General features: G+C 36.8%; 1 protein-coding gene across 1 annotated transcript in view; it reads left to right on the top strand.

Moving 5' to 3' along the window:
- Window positions 1-3,595: 3,595 nt before the first annotated feature.
- Window positions 3,596-20,313, top strand: part of LOC136833830 (dual specificity mitogen-activated protein kinase kinase 6-like) — a 33,115-nt gene continuing 16,397 nt past the window's right edge. The window contains 5 exon segments of the mRNA XM_067096129.1: window positions 3,596-3,624; window positions 4,303-4,354; window positions 4,356-4,372; window positions 9,910-10,075; window positions 17,169-17,405. Coding sequence (XP_066952230.1) covers window positions 3,596-3,624; window positions 4,303-4,354; window positions 4,356-4,372; window positions 9,910-10,075; window positions 17,169-17,405 — 501 coding nt within the window.

The following is a 20,313-nucleotide window of genomic DNA, read 5'->3' as shown; positions in this document are numbered from 1 at the left end:
ACTTCGGAATTAGTGAGTCACCTGTGATTCATCTGCGAAATCGCGAGGAAGGTACGGGTGAGTCGATCTCAGGTGCCCCGAGTGATAACAGCACTTGCTACGCCAAGGATCCACCGAACGAGCGAAGTCTCCCCCCCATTTCTAGTGTGCGAAAGCTCAAAGGTAAAATGGGATTTCGTGCAGAACAACCACGAACTCCTTAAAAGGAACAGTAGCCAGAATTGACACTGAATACGCTCATGCCTGAAGTGACAGGTAGGGGCAGTTTTTCTTGGCTGGGTGCGATGGGCGGCCGCCCTTCTGACATGCTTTGGGAAGATCTCGACCGAAAGTTTTAATGAAAGGATCTCGCCCGTTCTGCCTAACAACGACAAGTTTGAAAGTACTCCGTTGAGAATGCGGATATGATCAGCTGTGCTTGGGCTGGCTTATGGCTCTGTGGCCTAGCCTAATGGATGAGCTGTGGAAGCCCGAGCCCAGGCAGCTAGGCTTGTGGTCTAACCTGTTTTTGACAGTGGTGTAGGCTAAGATTGGATCTAGTTTTTTGGCTTGTGATAAATGAACATTCCAGTGGTCAGGTGCTGATTATCACAGTCTTTTTCGTAATGGAGTACATGGCAAATAAATACGCTGATGGAAAGGTTTATAAAGTTTTTTTAGACCACTGGTGTTGTCTTTCTAGTGATGTACAGTAGACTACCCCTGATATCCTTGGAAACCTCATTTGGCAAAATAGCACCGGTGGAGACCCATTTCCCCAGTTTCATGATTTTGAGTTTTATATAAGTCACAATGCTCCTGTGATGGTGAATATTTCAGTAGCCTAGGCTAACTCCATCCCTTCTAAAGTTGGTAAACAAAATTTTTTTTTAATAATTTATGGCATCACTCTGATGAATTAGACATTAATTTTTATGAAATGACCGCTAACTAAGTGTGATTCTCTTTGTATCTTAGTGAAAATGGGGCCCATAGTAGAAACCAGGTTTTTGGGTTGGGGGTGGGGGACGAAAACGAGAAAAAACTAGAGCTATTTAATGCCTAAAACACTCAACAAACCTAGGATGCTGGGTCCTATTTAACTGAACCTCCTCCCCTTCAGTCAAATTTGAAAAATTAATTTGTTATAGAATCATTGACCTATTTTTTGCAAGATATATTGTATATGAGCAAAGATATTGAGTGATATATTTTATCATAGGAGAAAATTTCAACCATCGAGGTCAGATTTAAGCATTCCCTCATTCTTCTGTTGGTGTTGTATGAGGGAATGAGGAAGCGCCAATGTTTACTGCTTTAAGTCAGAGCTTTCTCTGTGCTAATGAAGGATTTGTGTTACTGGTATGAAATTCTATTTTATGAAAACTTAATCAGGTATGATATACATGTGCTATTATAATGTATACCAAAGATAATATAAAGTGATAACCTCTGTTAATTTTTGGGTAACTCATATCTGCTCATATAATTGAAAGTGTTATTATATGTCATGAACACTATTAATGTAGCTAAGTAAGCTTTAATGTCTTCCAAGATGTGGATAATCACTTTGAACTGTGATAATGATAATACCAACTAAGCAAATCACTATGTCTTCTATGTCCAGTGGCCTCAAAAAAAAAAAAGGCATCACAACACAAATTTGGAACACAAGCAGATATGCATGAAAACTAGAGTACACATACAAATGGTAGTTGTATTGACTGCAGCTATTGCAAAACAGAGTGTCAGTGTTTTCCAATATAGTGACACTGGTTGTACTAATACAAAGCATTTGACAAACATCTCACTAATGCTGCACAATTACCAGTACATTTGTACATGACAAATCCCTGCAATTGCATCAATTTTATGGTTTGCAGGTTTTGTAAATTTTCTTTTAGTTATACTGCTCCATCTGCAAATGAAGTTTGGGGAAGTACATTGGAATCACTGTGTCTTTTCATCTGCCAGTAGACAGATGTTGCCCGGAGCATTTATTGGAAAATATACAGATAAGTTTTCTGAAACCATTTACGCTAGTTAATTATTATGTAAATTCATGTCCCAATTCAGTTAGTTCTTCTGAAAATCTAATAATTACAGTTTAGAGTAGGAATCAGTGCAATTGGTGTAATGAGACATTTTGTATTTCTACATGAAGTAAGTTGGACTTAACTTGTACCCTACCATATACCTTCATGCTGTACATAAAGTTGAATTTGTAATAAAACTTATTCTTGAAACCTAGAGTGAGTTTGAAATCAACTGCACTCAGGATCTGAAGCTGTGCACCTAGATAGACTGAGACAGATAAAGGCAAAGTTCTTTGCCAAGTGGTTAAGTTAATCAAAGAAATTGGATTTTTTATGTGAAGTTGGATTTTTATGAACATGTTCACTTGGTTTTCTGATTTTGATCTTGGAATTTTGTGCTAAGTTATACCTATTGGTAATTTTTTCAATTTTTATTAGTGTTATGTTGAGGTTATCTTTGTTATGAATTAGTCAAGTTTAGAAACTTGCAGCCAAGAATTATATGAAGTTCCTTGAAAAGGTGTTGAGAAGATCTTCACATGAATGTACCCAAGGTCCTTGAATAACATTAAGGTCACCAGAGAAATTAAGGAAATCTATGATGAACTTGGAGGTTTTAAATTAAGCTCCATTTCTACTTACTACAAAACTTTTTGATTACCAGAATCTATATCATTACCTAGAAATAAGTTGAAGGTATTTCAGTGAAAATTTTAAAATTTTTTCCTAGGAATACAAACCATTGCCTTTTATGTAAAAGCCATTCCTTAATATGAGCTGGAATTGGTCGTTGAATCTTGTTTACAAGGTACCTTAGTTAAATAGAGAAAAGTTGGCGAGTGGAAGAACCCCCTCCCACACTTGCCAGAAGCAAGCACTCTTTCTTTGGCCATTGTGTAGTCTCCAAGTTCCTCTCTTCCAAAAAAGCATCACACCTTGGTAGTTGGATGGCATAAGACCGGAGATTGAATGAATGAGTGGCTGACTTCCTCTCCTTTCTTCCATATTTTCATACTCTAAGGCAGCAGTTAGGCTTAGTATATGTGCTGTGCATGCCACAACACAGACTTTGCAACTGGTCCTTTTATCTTAATAGATTTTACTTTGTTCTCCCCTTTTAACAAGGGGGAGGGTTTGGTAAAGCAGTTATCTGAACCCATCAATTTATGATTGACCCAAATACTACCTGTCCTCCAAGCAGAGCTATCCTTTCTTTAGGGCACTACTTAGTTCTCTAAAGTTTTCTTACAATGAGAGTTCAGATAGATCCATTCATTCTTGCTCAGGACCCTGTCATCATGCATCCTTAAGCTAGATTGTATCGAAGGTTACAGGAGTCATTGATCCTGTAACCTCGTATGCAGGAGTGATTGTGACCATGCGCATAGCATTTACAGAGAGATGAAACTTGTCAGTCAGTGGAGAGACTCCTACCTAATGAGTGAGTCTCCTTCATAAAAGGCCGTGGTTTGTGTTCATTTAGGAACCAGTCTCAATATTATGAAATTAATTTGTATTTTTGTAGATATGCAAACCAGAGCCTTTTATAATCCCTCTTCAGCCACTCAGCATAGTCTCTGATGTCAAAGGAAAGTGCTTTTGGTGGGAGGTAAGTGGGGTTTCCTCACCCACCTACCACCAGTTAACTACTGTGTTGCCAAGTTTCAGTGACTGATTCCAGCTCATGTTGAGGAATATTGTTACATAAAGGACGTTGGTTTGTCTACTAGGGAAAAATACAGGATGGTATTAAAAATTTGTGATTTTGCATTATTTCAGTAATAATAATGTGTGGAATGAGAATATCCGGTTGACAAATTACAGTTAAAAACATATTTTCCTTTTAATTTCAGATTTTTTGGGCACCAGCAGTAAAAAAGAAACAGCCAGAATGCATGGTGAGTTTAAAGTTTGTGTATTCCTCCTTACTAACTCTAGATGTTGAGTTTTTGCATTTATTTAGTTTTAATGTTACTAACTATTGTCTGGTATATAGTTTTTTGGGTTTTTTCTATTTTTATATATGTTTATATAATGATTTTCCTAAAGTTATTGGAATAATTTTGCATGTTGAATTTTAGCTCGAATACTTCTGTCAATGACTGCGCCATACATTTCTTTTTCTTCAGTAGAATCACAATTCCTGAAAGCAAGCAACGCCAGAAATTTGTCTTTGTTCTTACAGAAATACACTGCATTCTCTTTATATATAGGAATATCCTTCAACACAAGGCAATTGTCTTTTCTTTAAATTCATCTTTCCTCATACAAATGTTTTTGTTTACAGGCCGATCAAAAAGAGGAAAGGTCCAGACCTAAAATTCAAGTTTGCTGATACTACCTCCACCTGCACCAGTGTAAAGTTAAACCCTAATTTAGTTGTCAAAACCAGCTAAATTAAAAGGCATTGTGGAGGCACCAGAATGAGTAAAACAAATATAAATTGCTGTTTCTAATATAGAGATGGCAATTGAGATACTGTAATGTGGTTGTATTATTTGGTATTACTTATTGAGCATTAAATGTAATCTTCTAATTCTTCAATCAGGACACAGCATTAAATTGAAATTTACTTCTTTCAGTGAGGACGTTTTTAATTTCTCTTGTTCCTATGGAAATACAAATCAGAGCCTTTTAAATTGGAGTCTCCTTCAGTATAAACTGGGTGATGGTTGCTAGGAGCAAGGTTGTTAACTGGTGGTTGAGGGGGGTGTGTTGAGTGGGTGAATACCCCTTATACACCAACTGTCTCCAAGCACTTGTCCTTTGATTCTTGCAGAATGGATGTTTGCTGTACAACCCTCTGTTGTAGTTGAATTCTTTGTTTTTTGATAAGCATTAGTAGTTTTTGTGTGCTTGCTGCATTTTTTTTTCTCTTCATTACCTCTATCGATAAAAAATTAAACCAAAGACACTGAGGGGCCGGGGTGAGCCTTGCAGGTGTTTAGACCAAAGACTTTGAGGGACCCAGGTGATCCTTGCAGGTGTTTCATGTCTTCTCTGAGTATTGACCTGCAAAAGTATTGTTCTTTTTCAGGAAAAGGTATGCCCCTGCATATCTCACTGCAAGGAGTGCATTGCTGATCCTCTCTCAGTGGGAGAAGGATGGTAGGCAATGGGAGAAGGGGATAAGAAGGGATTTATCGACATAATGGGGAGGAGCACATCTCTGGTGAGAATGCTGAAAATGACCACTTCTTCCTCCCTACTCCTGCTTTACATTTCCTACTACCTTCCTCTTTAACATTCTTTGTAATGTCTTTGCATCATTTTATACATCCTTGCATCTGTGAAGGAGGAGGATTCTGCTTTGGCTGCCCTGCTACTGCTGCTGCTGCTTTGGTTACTGAAAAAGAGGATTGTCCTTTAGTGGACTCTCCTGCTTTGACAGTTTTCTAGCTTGACCTGTTCCTCGGCATTAGAGGTGAAAGAAACCCAAGGAGTGGTGCATTCACAACATTTTTCCTCATCCTCCTCCTCTTCATTGTCAAGCTTGCCTTCCTCCTTCCTCATCCTTGATTTCTAGAAGTCCTGTAGGGCTTTGAATGAGTGATCTGGTAGCTTCTGGCTTAGCTGGCATACATTTCTCAAAGTATGCTCAGTATCTCATCCTGACCCACTTGGACGAGGACTGCTCCTAGCTTGTCCTCTCATGTTTCTCTGAAAACACTTGTGGTCAAAGCCAGAGCATTCCACCTTTCCACTGTGCTTGGCTTCTGAACTGTGGAGACACACTGCAGAACATGTGCAGCCACTCTGATATGCATGCTAGTCCACAGACAAAAGTGCATGCAGGAGCAGGGTAGGTTTTTCCATGAGTGTTTCCTCCAAAGTAGACCTGGCTGGAGCACAGCCAGCTTGTCCCAGGCGTACAGATCTGTGGATTTTGTATAAGAACCTAGCTCTGTTTTGACAGACTAGTATCTTGCCTGAGTACTTTGCTTAGTGTGTGTCTGAGGACCTGAACAGAGTGACTGACTCTCTCTTTCCCTCATTTTGAGTTACCACCTTTTGTGCTGAAGCATCAGCTAGATTGACTTCACAGGTAACTACACATTGCACATCCAGTTTTAGAGCTCCACCCTAGGCACGTATTCCCTCCTTTGAACCTATCAATTATACTAGCCTTAGAGAGCCACCTTCTATGTGTAGTCCCTTTCTAGAGAATTGCATGCTCCCCAAACTTTTCCATATTTGGGCAAGGCCTCTCATCCCTCACTCAGATCCAGGTCCCTATGCCAAAACAGAGTAGGAGTTTACAGGAGTCATTTTATCCTTGCTCGCAATCATGACTGGGTTCATGGCATTTCCAGGATGATTGTTTAACATCCAGTAAGTTGACAAAGATTACCTCCCACTTAAGGAGTGAGTCCCCTTATAAAAGGTGATGACTTGTATTTCCGTAGAATCATATACAGTAATCTCTTGATTATGTGTATTAATAGAGCCTAGCCCTGTCAGACAAATGTGAATTCCAGATAAATGCAAGTAGAAAAAAACTATGGGTGTAAAATGGCAACTCCGTACCCTTACTCCCCCTACCTTGTCAATATCACATAACCACAAACATGCAGTATACTTATAAACAAGAGCTGTCACACTTTAAACTGAAAACTATATGCAAAAGGCTCATATATATATATTCTTCCCCCATATTTGTAACAAAATGTAATATAAAATACATTTAAAAAAAGAGCAACCCCTTCTTTTTCTCACACAGAAATGAGACACAGTTTGGTAAATAGGTAGCCTACCTGTGTTCACCCACAACCTAATGTGGTTTTATCACCATTAATGTATTTTTATACAACAACTTTTTTAATAGTTGTTGCCATATTTTGCTTTTGAATCCATTTACACTAGCATCATGCTACATCATCATCGTAATATAAAAAATGTGATCACCCACCATATGCATTTAAATAGGCTTGGCTAATGTTTATGCTCTCAAAATCAGCTGATCGAGGCGCACTACCGAAATGATTAAGAGAATTATTTTTAGTTGCTAAAAGAAACAGATTATTACAGGAATTATTTTTATTTTTGTACATAAAACAAGTACTACAAGCTAACATGTATGTTAAACTAAAATCCCTCAAAATTGCAAAGCAGCTGGTTCCCGATTTGGTTGTTTATTTTGGCAGTTTGGAATGGTCTAACACTAGCAGAACATCTAGTCAGAGACAGTACAATTGCAGTCTTTTTTGACAATTCAACCTCTTGATTCCTACAAAAAATGACAAGAAGACACCGATCAAAAGATTTGTTCATGCTAGCAATGAAACTTCATCTCCTTTTGGACAGAGCCCAACATCATTATTCCTTCACCTTGTTTTGTCTTATGGAAAAATGTTATTGAAGACCAACTCAGCTGAAAGGGCGAGGTCTTCAGTCAGGTAGTCTCTTCCTCAGGTTTGCCAGAAGTTATGGAATCTCAGACCCAAACGCCAGTCTGTTCACGACTGCCCAAAACACTACTCTCCCAGTTTACTGCCCTCCATGCCAGGATCCTTGGGCATGGTCAGTCGATACCTTTTCCTCTGTTTGCTGTTTTGAGGAAATACTCAAGTTATGAGCTTTGCAAAACACAAGAATGATTTTGATAGCTCGTTGGTGGCCCCAAAGGGAATGGTTCCCATAGCTTCCTTTCCTAGTGGTGGATGTTCCTCGTCTTCTTCCATTCAGGAAAGACCTTTTCAGACAGTCTTATTTGAGAAGATTCCATCAATCCTCCACATGCTTCACCCGACCATGTGGGGATTGTCGTTGTCTGTTGTGAACTAAGGGCATTTCTAGCAATCCTTAAGTCTAGAAATCCCTCCGCTGTTCGACTTGTGTGTCAATAACAGTGATCAGTTTATTGATCTTGGTGCTTGTCCAGAGTGATGTCCAGCACCTGTTCACTAGATAGCCTGATTTAAGGCCTGCCAGCATCTCGGGTACGCAAAACAGTTTTCTGTCACAGTGAAGAAAGGATACTGCTTTACATTGCATTCAGTTCTGCATCATGCTGACTGGAAGATTGCTCACGATTTAAAGTTTGAAGAGGTTTTCTATCTTTTGTGCATGAAATTTCAATCTACCTATCATGGTTTACGGTGAAACATCAGTTTGCACTTTTAGGCCAATAAACAGTAACAAGTGTAACAAGGCCTATAGAAATAAATTTGCATTAATTTACTAAAGTTGTCAATAATGAGTGTTACCAGACCTACTGGTTCACTTTAGATTCGTCTGCATTAGTGATATCAAACTGATTTAATTCTTTTATTATTTAAATTAAATGACCCACTTTTAACTTTAATCAAATTCTTGTGTGTTGACTCTGTCTTTTATGCTCCAAACAGTATGTCTTTTCCTATAAAGCATACAAAAATTTAGCAAATATTTTCACTTGTGTATGTACCAAGGGGATAGAGCTAATTTTTTTATCACAAAAATAGAAAAAATCCAACCAAGCAACTACTTAGTTAAGACTAGAGTGAGGTGGGTAAAGGTTAATGCAGAGACCTTATTAAATGATATAGTGCACTTATGATACTCCCATTGTAAAAGTATATGATGCCATTTTGTTTGAACAGACAATGATGTCTCAAAGTAGATGCAGGCTTCAGTTATCACTCCCATATGTTTTTATATATGGAATACTTGCCGTCAGGTCACCAATAATATAGCATATGAATTACTTATCACGTTGGGGTAAAGTAATATAATTCAGGTTCCACATGAGAAACTATATACAGTAAGAGTAACTTCATATTTATCTGTGCCCATGTACTATGTTGAAATAGGCCTTAATGCATGATCTATGGATATGAAAAATGTTATAGTATTACAGTCCCATACTATGCCCAGTTAAAAAAGATTTCTAGTCCTTTAAGCCTGTAATTATTCTTTTTTATAAATCTAGCAATTTTACAAGTTGTAAATGTATAGTATTAACTAACTTTCAGAATAAAATTTCCAAATTCAATAAAGGTCTAATTATTGTCTTTTTGTTTTTGCCTATTGTAATATTGAAATCATCCTATACTAGAGTACCAAAATGGAAGTCTTTATTTTGAAAATTTACTAAGCTATCAGTTGAGAAAGGCTGTGAGTAGACAATTGAATATATAGAACCTTTCTTATTATATCCATGATAAAATCTTTGTAAGTCGCAAGATATATTTGAATACGCAAGATATATTTGAATACATATGTATTCATTACAAAACCATAGTTTCAGATGTATACTTTATTAAGTTATGAATCTACTGTGACTGTCAGTAGACGATACACATTGAATTTACCCATATAAAATGTTTCTTATTATTTTCATGAGAAAAAACATTTTTATTTTAAAGGAGATGCAATAAATATACCCATTCATGAAAAGTAATTTCCCGTATGCTCTGGGGTCTCTGACAGCAAGCCTTCTCATTTACAATTAATCACCCACCACTTTGGACTGAAAGATAAGCTTTTTATACTATAGCAAAATCCAAAATACTTGCAGTTTCAAAACTGTATAGAGTATAGTGCTGATTATAGTTTTATATTGATAAAAAATGACACATTTTTCCAGTGCTCAATGTGTCAAGTTTTAAAGCAGGGCTGAAGCAACCTTTTTTTTTTTTTCAAGGAATAGAATTTTCAAAGCTATTATGATTACAGATTCTACTGCTGAAAAATTTTTGATTTGAGAGACTTTTACATTTATATTGTAAAAATTTGAGTACCTATTTGAAATTTGCTGTTTCCTATTTTTTTTTTTTTTAAGTTTCTTGAATTTACAATGTTCAGTTATGTAAATTTGTCATTTCCCATGTACTGTGTTGTAATATGTTGTAGAAACAGCCTTTATAGTTATATTAACTATGGCTTAAAGTGTAATTTTCCGTATCTTTTGCAGAGGACCCCCAAGGGACTTAGATAGTAGAACAACTATAACAATGGATGGTCAAGATGTTGAAGTTTCTGCTGATGATTTAGAACTTATACAAGAGCTAGGACGAGGTGCATATGGTGTTGTAGAAAAAATGCGACATAGACCTTCAGATACTATCATGGCTGTTAAGGTTGGTATGGAGTATGGTTTGCTTTATCTTAACTTTGCTTTCTAGAATCAGGTAATTGTTTATTTTGTTTGTTTTTAATATAGTTGTAGCTTAAAACTAGTAAATGGATGGGACCTTTGTGCTGGATCTCAGCTATTTGGGGTAAAATCTCTTTGTAAAAAATAAGAATGTTTTGTTTCTATAGCACATGGTTTGAAGAAGATTAAGAGCTACTAAGGTAAAGCCAGCAGTGTTTTTCTCTTTTACTTTGGTTTCATTCTGATACCCAAGGTATTTTTCATAAATGGGTACTTCACGCTTAGTTATTTGGAATGGGTCATACCTACTATTAAAGTTATATTCTATCTTTGCATCATTAGGTGTGATCAGCATTTAAAATAAGCAAAGTAATGCTGGGCTGGCCTTTAAGGACTGTCTGAATGTTTACATTCTTATCAGAATTCTTCATGCCGTGTCCTTATGCATACAGTATGAATTTGTGGTAATAGTATAGACTGTTTTTGGCTGATTTTCTCCTGTATGGAATTGTGCCTGTTTTCTATTTTGCATTTTGTCACATACAGCAACCAGAGATAGAAGCGTTAGGGTGTGCATGATGGTCACAGTGTGTGTTTTAGCTTACCTTTAAGGACATGAGTTCTGCTTTTTCTTCTCATTGTGAAGAAAGTAAGGAGTGGTCTGGTGAGAGGATGAATAATTTTCTGAAGTATTGGAAGATGTGAGAGGCTGACAATTCATTAGGACCGGCTATAAGACTACTCAATTTTTCCTCCTCCTTCTGTTGTTGCTCCTCCTCCTACTCCATTGCTCTCTGTCGTTCAGGAGAAAAATGATAAGTAAATTGAGGAATATTCTTCTTTTATCAGTTAAGGATTTGACCATGTATGTTATGGACGAAAATCATGGTTTCCCCTCTAGTGATCAACCTTTTTCGGTTTCCTCCATTGTTTGTCTGTAGCCACCTCTGGACTAACCTGCATCAGTTGGCCTTCTCCACTGACAGGGAACCAAGGTGTGTCTCTGGGGCGAAGATTTGTGCCCTTTGCCACCTCTCAGCTGTCTTCTGGCTGGAATTTGATGTGTTCTCTGAAGGAGTGATAGTGATGTGTGTGTGTGTGTGTGTGTAGAGTTATCTAGGGATTATAGACATAGTTTTACATTAATGTACTTCAGTAGTTTTTGTGCCATGCATCATTTACTTGCCATGCAAGTAAATGACTGACAACAAAAGTATGCCAGTCATGTACTTGCCCTGTAGCATAATTATTTCTTCCATTTCTGACAACCCTCTCCATTTTACTTGGTTTGCCCCTCTGTCGCCTCATACCTTTTAACAACTGTTCTTATTTGTACTAGTGGCTCTTCCTCTTGTGATGCTTATTTATCCAGATTGAGGAAGCCTTGTGTTGGCACAGTCTCTTGCTCCTAAGCAATCACCGCTTAAAGTGTTGTGCGACGGCAATGGCTGTTGTCCTTGTTCCTTGGTGATGTCACGAGAACCTCTACTTGCTCCCTTCCAGCTGTCTAGTATTTACCACTGGCATCTCTTGATGTCATCCTGACATTCCTGGATACATCTCCTTTTTGGACATTTATCCTCACCATCTTCATCTAGTGGATTTACCCTTTCGTACCATCATGGTTCTTCTGTAGACTTAATGGTTTTCAACCCTGATTTGGTTGATTCTCATTCAGTTTTTAAGCCATTCATATTTCGTGTTTTTATGTTTTCACTCCCTTTTGCCGAAGATGAATCTGTTGGTTGGCGGTCTTTTGTATGCTTCTGCCTTGGCTCCTGATAAAACAAGTAAGTTAAAACTGATTCCGGTAAGGCATGTTTTGAGGTGATTTCGTAAGTGTATCATCTAAAGCTAGAACTGCAGCAGTTTCCAGTTTTATGAAGCTGCCTGGAGCTGTATGTTAGGACATAGTTACAATATCAGTTTTTCACCTTCTCTGTTCAACAGGCAAGTTTTTTTCAAGTTCTTACACTGTGGGAGCAAAGACTTCTCAAATCAGTAATGGTACTTTGGCCTAATTGTGAGGTGGAAGTACTGTATTGGACATTTCCAGTTTTAACAAATTCTCTCAACATGGCACCACTAGTATTCACCCATGCGCATTGGTGCCTTTAGCAGGATGGAATCATCTGCTTGATATTAGAGTTCTCTTATGTTTGCATGATTGGTTTTAGTTATCACCAGTTCATTTTAGGAGATGTTGAGGGTGGATGTTTAGCCTCAGGCTGGGCATTTTTATCAATGTTGACAAATCAGTGCTCTTTGTGATTCAGTCGATTCTTTATCAGGGATGAAGATCAACTCTGTCTATTGGGGTCTTTCCACCAGAGAGATTGTCTTACGAGATTTTTACAGCAGAGAGATAGAGAGAGAATTTTCTACCACTGTTGAGAGAATTTTTAGTGGGTCTGCCACTAGACCTCAAGAGCCCAGACCTCACATTATCCTTAGATGTCTCTGGGGCAGATTGAGGAGCCATTCTGAGAAAAATTTGATGTCAGGGAGTTGGACTGGAGAGAAGAGTAAGCTGCTTATGAACAACCTAGAGCTTTTGGCTGTTTGGAGAGAGTCTTATGCAAGCAGAACATTTAGTCAGAGACAAGACAATAGCAGTCTATTCTGACAATCCAACCTCTCTTTCTTTCATAAGGAGATACAAATTGAGAGAGATGTTCAGGCTAGCAAAGAACTTCCTTCTCCTTTGAACAGAGTCCAGGGTCATAATTCTTTTACCTCATTTTGTCTCAGGGGGAAACAGTATTATCCCAGACTACCTCAGCAGGAAAGGGCAAGGTCTGTTATCAGAATGGTTTCTTCATCCACAGGTCTGCCAGGAGTTGCAGAATTCCCGGGGGACTCAAACATCAATCTGCTCATGACTTCCCAAAACACAGCATGCCCAGTTTACTGCCCTCTGTGCCAGGATCCTCAGGCATGGGCATTCGATGCCTGTCTTCAAGAGTGATCAAATCCAGACCTTTATGTTTTTCTTCTGTTTGCTGTTTTGAGGAGAATACAAGTTGTGAGTTTTGCAGAACACTGAGGATGATTTTGATAGCTCTTTGTTGGCTCCAAAGGGAATGGTTTCCCAAACTTCCTCTCCAGGTGGTAGATGTTCCTCTCCTTCCTTTCTTCTTTTTAGACAGTCTTATTTGAGAAGATCCCATCAAACCTGCATGTGCTTCATCTAACTGTGTGGAGAGTGTCAGCCACTGTTACAAGCTAGAGGCTTTTCAGGAGTCTAGTAGGCTCTCCACTTTTAGACTGTACCTATATCAGTTGTCAAATTATAGATCTTGGTGCTTGTCCAGATGGATATCCAGCACCCATACTGCTATAGATATCTGATCATCCTGTATCTCAGGTACTTGAAGCAGTTTTCTGTCCTGGTAATCAAAGGATACATTATCTTTAGTGCTGCTTCTTGCTAACTGCAATATCACTATCAGTTTAGACTTGAAGGGGTTTTCAGTCTTTTGAGCTAGAAATTTCAAATCTTCGCATTATAATTTACGATGAAAGTTGGATGTAGTCCTCAAGGATTTAACATTACCTCAGTTTGAGCCTTTCAATAAGGCATCTCTTAAGAACTTTTAAGACACTTTCTTTTAGCTCTTGTTATGGCAAAGCATGTTAGTGAGCTTCAGGCCCTTTCTTGTATGTGGGCTTTTGTTCTAGTGGAAACCTCTCTGATCTTTCATTGTGTAGAGCAATTGGAAATAGAAGCAAAGCCCTTCCCAGATTTGTGACAGCACCTAATTTAACACTTTAGCAGGCAATGATGTTCAGTTAGAATTCTAAGGGTTAACCTGGACAGACTTAAACCTTCTAAGGTTAACCTGGATGAGACTTAAACCTTTAAGCAGGGGTAAGCATTTTTATTGTGGTGTTAGCGACCAAACCCTCTTCTGTGTCCAAGAATGCTTAATTAAATCAGCTCAAACAGAATTGAATCCTGAGCTTTGTCATTTTTTTAAAGTAAAGCCTCATGGTGTCTGTGCCATAAGCACATCTTTTTATTTCCTTTAAAACTTTCTGCTACAGGAGATCTTCAGTGCAGCTCAGTGGAGGTGTAACTCTGTTGTTGCTCAAATTATTTGAAAACATTCAAATTTTGTATGATACTTGTAAAGCCCTTAGTCCTACTGTTGTGGTCGGGTCATCTTTCTTCTGAACCAAATATGAGAATAACCTTCCTTTCTCTCCTGACATTAGTAGTTAGGGAATCATGTTTTTGAATTTTGGGGAGCATGAAGGTACACACTGGTGTATAGGAGCACACCTTATCTGAAGATAGTTGTCGTCTCTAGTTTTGGACTGTTGGTTATGGGCTTTTGACTCAGGAACAGTTGTCACCACTACTCACGAGATAGTCCTTTTTCCCTGTCAGGATCCTCTGACAAGTTGCGCTGCAAGAGCCTTACACCCTACTCTGTGGAAACCCAGCTTCCCACATCAAGTGGGTGGCAGTACTACTTACAGGAAGGATCAATGCCACCTGATGGGAAACAGGTGCAGGAATGTTTAGAGGGACTTTTTTTTGATTTTTAACACCGGATTAATTAATTGAAAAAAAGTATCCATATAATTTTTAGTTTGCATTTTTGTTAGTAAGCTGAACTAATTGCAATTATTTGATTGTTTTATGTTCTTGATAATTCTCGATTTATTAATGAGTGTTTGGTCAAGTTGTTGTGATGGTCTTTCATAACTTACAACAGGTAGATTTCATGATTTATTTCCAAATCATGAAAATTTTTTATGGTGATAAAATTAAGTTTACTTTATATTTGATACTGCCTACCTGTTGTAAAAATTGTGAAAACGTAAAACCAGATCGCCAGCCTTTCCCACATCTTGATGGGTACTTGCTTGTTACACCATGGTGAAGAAAACAAGGTTCGGTAAATAAAGTGGAACATAAAAACCAACATGAATGCAAAAATCATCAAACTGATGGGAAACAGGTGATTACATCAATGTTTACAAAGGCCTTGCGAAGTATGCAAAAAAAAAACACAGGGCATGAAATTCCAAAGGGTTTAGTTCTTTTTTATGCTGGTTTTTAAAATACTTTGATATAATTAACACCTAAATTAACAAGTAGTGAAAGATTATCCATATAATTAATTTTATCATAAAAATGTGCTGAGCTGTTGTTAGTAAGAGGGATTACTAATTGCAATTATTTGCACATTGTTTTATCGTTAAAATTCAGGTTGACCATAATTCTGGCATCATTATTAATGATTGCCATTTTGGTCATTTAGTTAGGGCTTGTGATTGTCTTTCTAGGAATTAAAATATCCCAACAAGCATTTTAATAACAATTATAAAAGCTTTAATTTGACTTACGAGAATTTCATGTTTTATTATAATGTAATGGATTAAGAAAATATTTTTATTTCTCTGATGGCATGACGATAACCAAAAATTGCCGATTTTCGGTCTCTTTATCCCATCTGCTAGTTAAAAAAGTAAAAGAGAATGATATCAGCACCATTATACCCGTAAATTACCGATAAACTGATGAGCGGAAATCTGTTGTTTTCCAATGATCGACGTCGGATAAAACTGTTGTGCTTGTATTTTCGTCGCTAGACAAGCCCCATAAAACCAGATCACAATAGGACTGAAATATTTTTACACTAACCGGTTCGCTTTGAAAGCCGGAAGGGACTGCCTGCTACAGTATATCAGCTGCATTTTTTAGCTGATGAGAAAACAACACCTAATGACTATAAATTTGTTACACCATGGATGAAAGAAAATAAATAAAAGTGGAGAGAAATGTATTTTTAATCAAAACTACTGGGCATGAAAACTAGAAACTACTAGTTTTGAATACAAAATCATATCAAACTCAGTGCGGAAATCAAGAAGTGACTAGTTATCCGATCATTTTTTACTAAAAAAAAAAAAAACCATGATATCCAGTGAACTATACAAAAGAAAAAACACAGACCTATTTAAGTTATATTTCGACTTAAAAACAATTTGTATAATGAAAAAATCCTTGTCCCAAATAAATAAAGTATCCATATTCATTTCACGCTAACTAGAAGCAAGAAACGCGCTTTGAAGTGGTTAAAATACTTCCCAAACAAAACATTGATTGCAATTTCTAACAAAAGCAATATGAGAATATACACAAAAACAATGTGTAAAGCATAACTTTTGAAAGATCCATGAAAAGATGCATATTGTTATGTTGATGTTTGTATAAAGTAATATGTGAATAGAGTTCAGTATATGAGCTGTAGGCTACCAGTTTGTTGATGCAGCAGACTGCGAAAAAAAGCGGCGGCGAGTTAGTGCATTGCCGGGAAATTTGAAAATTAGTAGCGGAAACATTAGAAATTACTCTAGCCAAAATCTTTCGGATTACTTATTGTTCGGACTACTGATTGCGGATTAGTGATGGATTTGTGGTGAAACAATTACAGTTTATTTTGATCTCCAACAAGAGGAAAGACTTGAAAAGCCCAGGTGGAGTTAATCTTCCTCCTAAGTAATAGAAGTTTGCAAACTTTATGGACATAAAACACGTTTTAAGGCATTTATGTTTGCCATAGATAAGTAAGCTTTATTTCTTCATGGAGAGCTTTCCTTCAACCCCTGAAGTTGTCTCAAACATTTGGTCTGTAGACAAAGTCAAGGGATGAAAGCATTTGATAGTTGAGACTGGATATTCTCCATAGTTGGGTGATTATTATTAATTTATTGCTACAGTCAGAAGATTTAGTCATCTAGTGATTATTATTAATTTATTGCTACAGTCACAAGATTCAGTCATCTAAACTCATAGGGCTTGTTTGAAGAATTTGTTAATAAAAGACCAATAAAAGTAGAAGCAAGACATAGTGGGAAATTGGATAGCTGATTGGAAGAAACAAAAGGAATACTGTATATGGAAATTCAAAGGTTGTTTGTGGCAAACTCAACTGCTTTAGTAGTTTGAGCAGTTATTCAGCAGTGTTTGTATGCCCTTTATTGTACATTGTCTTTAGTGAAATTAAGGTTGTAGTTATTGAATATGCAAATTAGCTTTAAATTTTGTATTTTTTCAACAGCGAATAACAAGTACAGTTGACAGCCGTGAGCAACAATACCTCCTAATGGATTTAGATGTTTCAATGCGATCTGGAGCATGTCCCTATACAGTTCATTTCTATGGAGCATTGTTCCGTGATGGTGATGTTTGGATCTGTATGGAGGTCATGGAGACTTCTCTTGATAAGTTTTACCCTCTTGTATTTAAACAAGAAAAGACTATACCAGAAGAATTTCTTGGCAAGATAGCTTTTTCTGTAAGTACTCTTCTTTTGTTGGTTTTACATATTCAGTGTATTTTTAAATATTGGAATTCTGGTTGGTTATTCATAATGGACTATTGGGAAGATGACTACCAGAAAATCTTTCATATTTGCAATGTGTTCATATGGATTACAAACTGTTTATCCTTTGCTAATTCTTTGATCAAAGTCAGGGTAGTGAGAGTTTGATTAGTGGTTAGTAAAAGCAAGTCAGTAGATTAAGCAGCTCCTGTCAGGGAAATATGCTGTCTTGTTTGCCATATGGACTAGTTTGTAATTAGATTTATGCATTCTTAATTCTGAATGTAAAATGTCTAGTATATGTCATATTACCTTTCCAATTAAGATACAAGAATATATTTTTCTTAGTTTCATGTTTAGGTATGATGCTTTTTCTTGTTTTTCCTTCTCTACAGTAGAATCTTACAATAATGGACTTCTCTAAACTGAATGGGTGAGACAGCCAGGAGTTGGCATTAATTAGCAATGCATGGTGAGGCAAGTTAGAATTAAATGCTATTTAGCTGTGTATGAATGGATGATGTAATGGGGTTTACATTTTATTATGTACCTCTCATGTATATATTTTTTGTTCTTTGTCTTGCTATATACTTTGTACATCCTTTGTGATTGTGTTGTAATGATTAAATGTTTACTATATATTTCCATGCAGTGCAGAATTTTTATCAGTTGCATTGATAGTATAAACATGCATCCTTTTATAATCTTTTTCTGTAATGCATATGTATTCATTTCATGTAGGGCAAGTAGAAATAACCTTTCTTATTTGTTTTCACACAAAAACATGTGCTGGGCCCTCCAGATTGTCAGGTTTGGTTATTAATGATTAGATTGAAAATTAATATTTTTGTTTTTTTTTGCTACTTGCACAAACTGTTAGGGACAGACAACTCACATAAACTAGGATAAAAAGAAAATAAAAAGAAATTAGGTCATATCATTATAATCATAATCTTAAAGATTTTTGTCAATTTTCATGTCATGGGGTTAGACATGAGATAAGTTTTCTCTACCCTCCTCTTTCCTGTGCTTTTCTGCATGAACTCCCTAGTAGGCTTCGGTTTTTATATATTCCCTTTGCAGTGATTTCATGAAACCGCTTACAGTTGTTCATCATGCTTCTTTGATGTCTGATGCTTTCCTGATCAAGTGATTCACACCACATCACATGTCCAAATCATCTCAAGTCTTTGAGAAGTCACTCTTTTCCAGCCCATGGACATCACATTTATGCCACTTCATTTGCAATATGATCTTTCTACTGTGTTCTGGCCATGTGTATGTCCATGGCAGAGTTACACTTCCATTTTCCCTGTTAGTGCCTATGCTTCTGCTTCATAGTATAGTGCAAGATACCCATCACAAGTTTCTGCTGTCTCTACTGATGAGAAAATTGTACTTGAATAGCAGCTGCTTTGTTTTATTGCTCCCTCAACTCTGTTTCACATTCCAGTGCATCCTCAAGGTAACAGAAATGCTCTGTATTGTGTACTATACTTAATGCTATGATTTACAAACATTTTATTATAAAACTATAATGACTGAAGAGATTTAACAGAAGTTACACCAGTATTGTTTTTTTGTGGTAGGGTGCAAAAAATTGGCAAATTTTTTATACCATGCCACTTAACATGACCATTTTTTAAAAGCATCTTTAATAAGGTTAAGTTTCTTATAAAGGTGTGTAATTTATAGCAGTAAATGATGAAATAGACATTGAAAAATACACTAGCTTATGCAAGTGTAGTTAACATATTCTCTCTCTCTCTCTCTCTCTCTCTCTCTCTCTCTCTCTCTCTCTCTCTCTCTGAATGATTGAAAGTACTCCAGTGCTTGGCTTCATAACCTGAAATCTGAATTTCAGTTAAGTATTTTTTCCCTCATACTTTATATTATTGATGTTGCAATTTTAAAGCTATTTTGCAGTAGTATCATTATGTATTTAGTGTTGTATATGAAAATTCACTAATCATTTCACCCAAATCTTCAGACCTGGCTTACATTGTCTAAAACACTCAGTAGGAGACATGAATTTACTTAGTTGTATTACAGAACATCAGTGTTCTCTAGCCCAGTCTTGCCTTTCTCATACTGTGGTAGTGTTCATTTTTTTATATCATAATGAACTGTATATAATAACTCATAATGTTATTTGTATTCGTATGTGTGTGTAAAGATGGAAAAATGAGCTACTGTAATGACAATATTGTACCTCCAATACTATACTAAACAGTTTACATATGCTGGTGTGACCATGGGATTTGTTACTGATGGTTTTAACATATGAAAAAAAGACTGCTTGGGTATCGTTACTTTTATATTTTCAAGGTGAAACTTGCCCTCTGTCATTTGCTTTATCTGCAACTACTTGTCGTGGGTTCAACAAGTGTTAAAATTGAAACAATTGTTAACAAACATTCCCAGTAATTACCCCCACCCTCCGACAGCGATCATTGTGGTTATCATTCTTCTCTTGTCAGTGAAACTGGTCAGTTGTGTAGACAAGTGCTCTGAAATTTGGGTTTGTGTTTCTTGGTTAACGAGTTGAATCATCTTGATTGTGGTTTGTTTTTGGTTATGGATTCTTCTTCTCAGTCTTCCTATAAAAATTAATAGATTTTGTAAGGTAAGTGGTTGTAAGACCAGATTGGGTTCATTGAAGTACGATACTCACAAAATACGCATTGATCATCGAGGGGTGAATTATGATTCAGATATCTGTTGTGATCATTGCAAGGAATGATTTTAGGAAGAGATAGAGAAGGAGGTAAATTGTGCTCCCCTATGTCTGCTGTATTGTCTCCATCTGGTATTGAGAGACATCTTTCCCACTTCAAGTGTCTGCCTGATTGAATTACAAGAAATGTAGTGCCTCGGCTTG

Source organism: Macrobrachium rosenbergii, chromosome 52, assembly GCF_040412425.1.
Source record: "Macrobrachium rosenbergii isolate ZJJX-2024 chromosome 52, ASM4041242v1, whole genome shotgun sequence".
NCBI classification, from domain to species: Eukaryota; Metazoa; Arthropoda; class Malacostraca; order Decapoda; family Palaemonidae; genus Macrobrachium; species Macrobrachium rosenbergii.
Note: the sequence above shows the minus strand (reverse complement) of the source record. Positions and strands in the feature narration are given on the sequence as shown.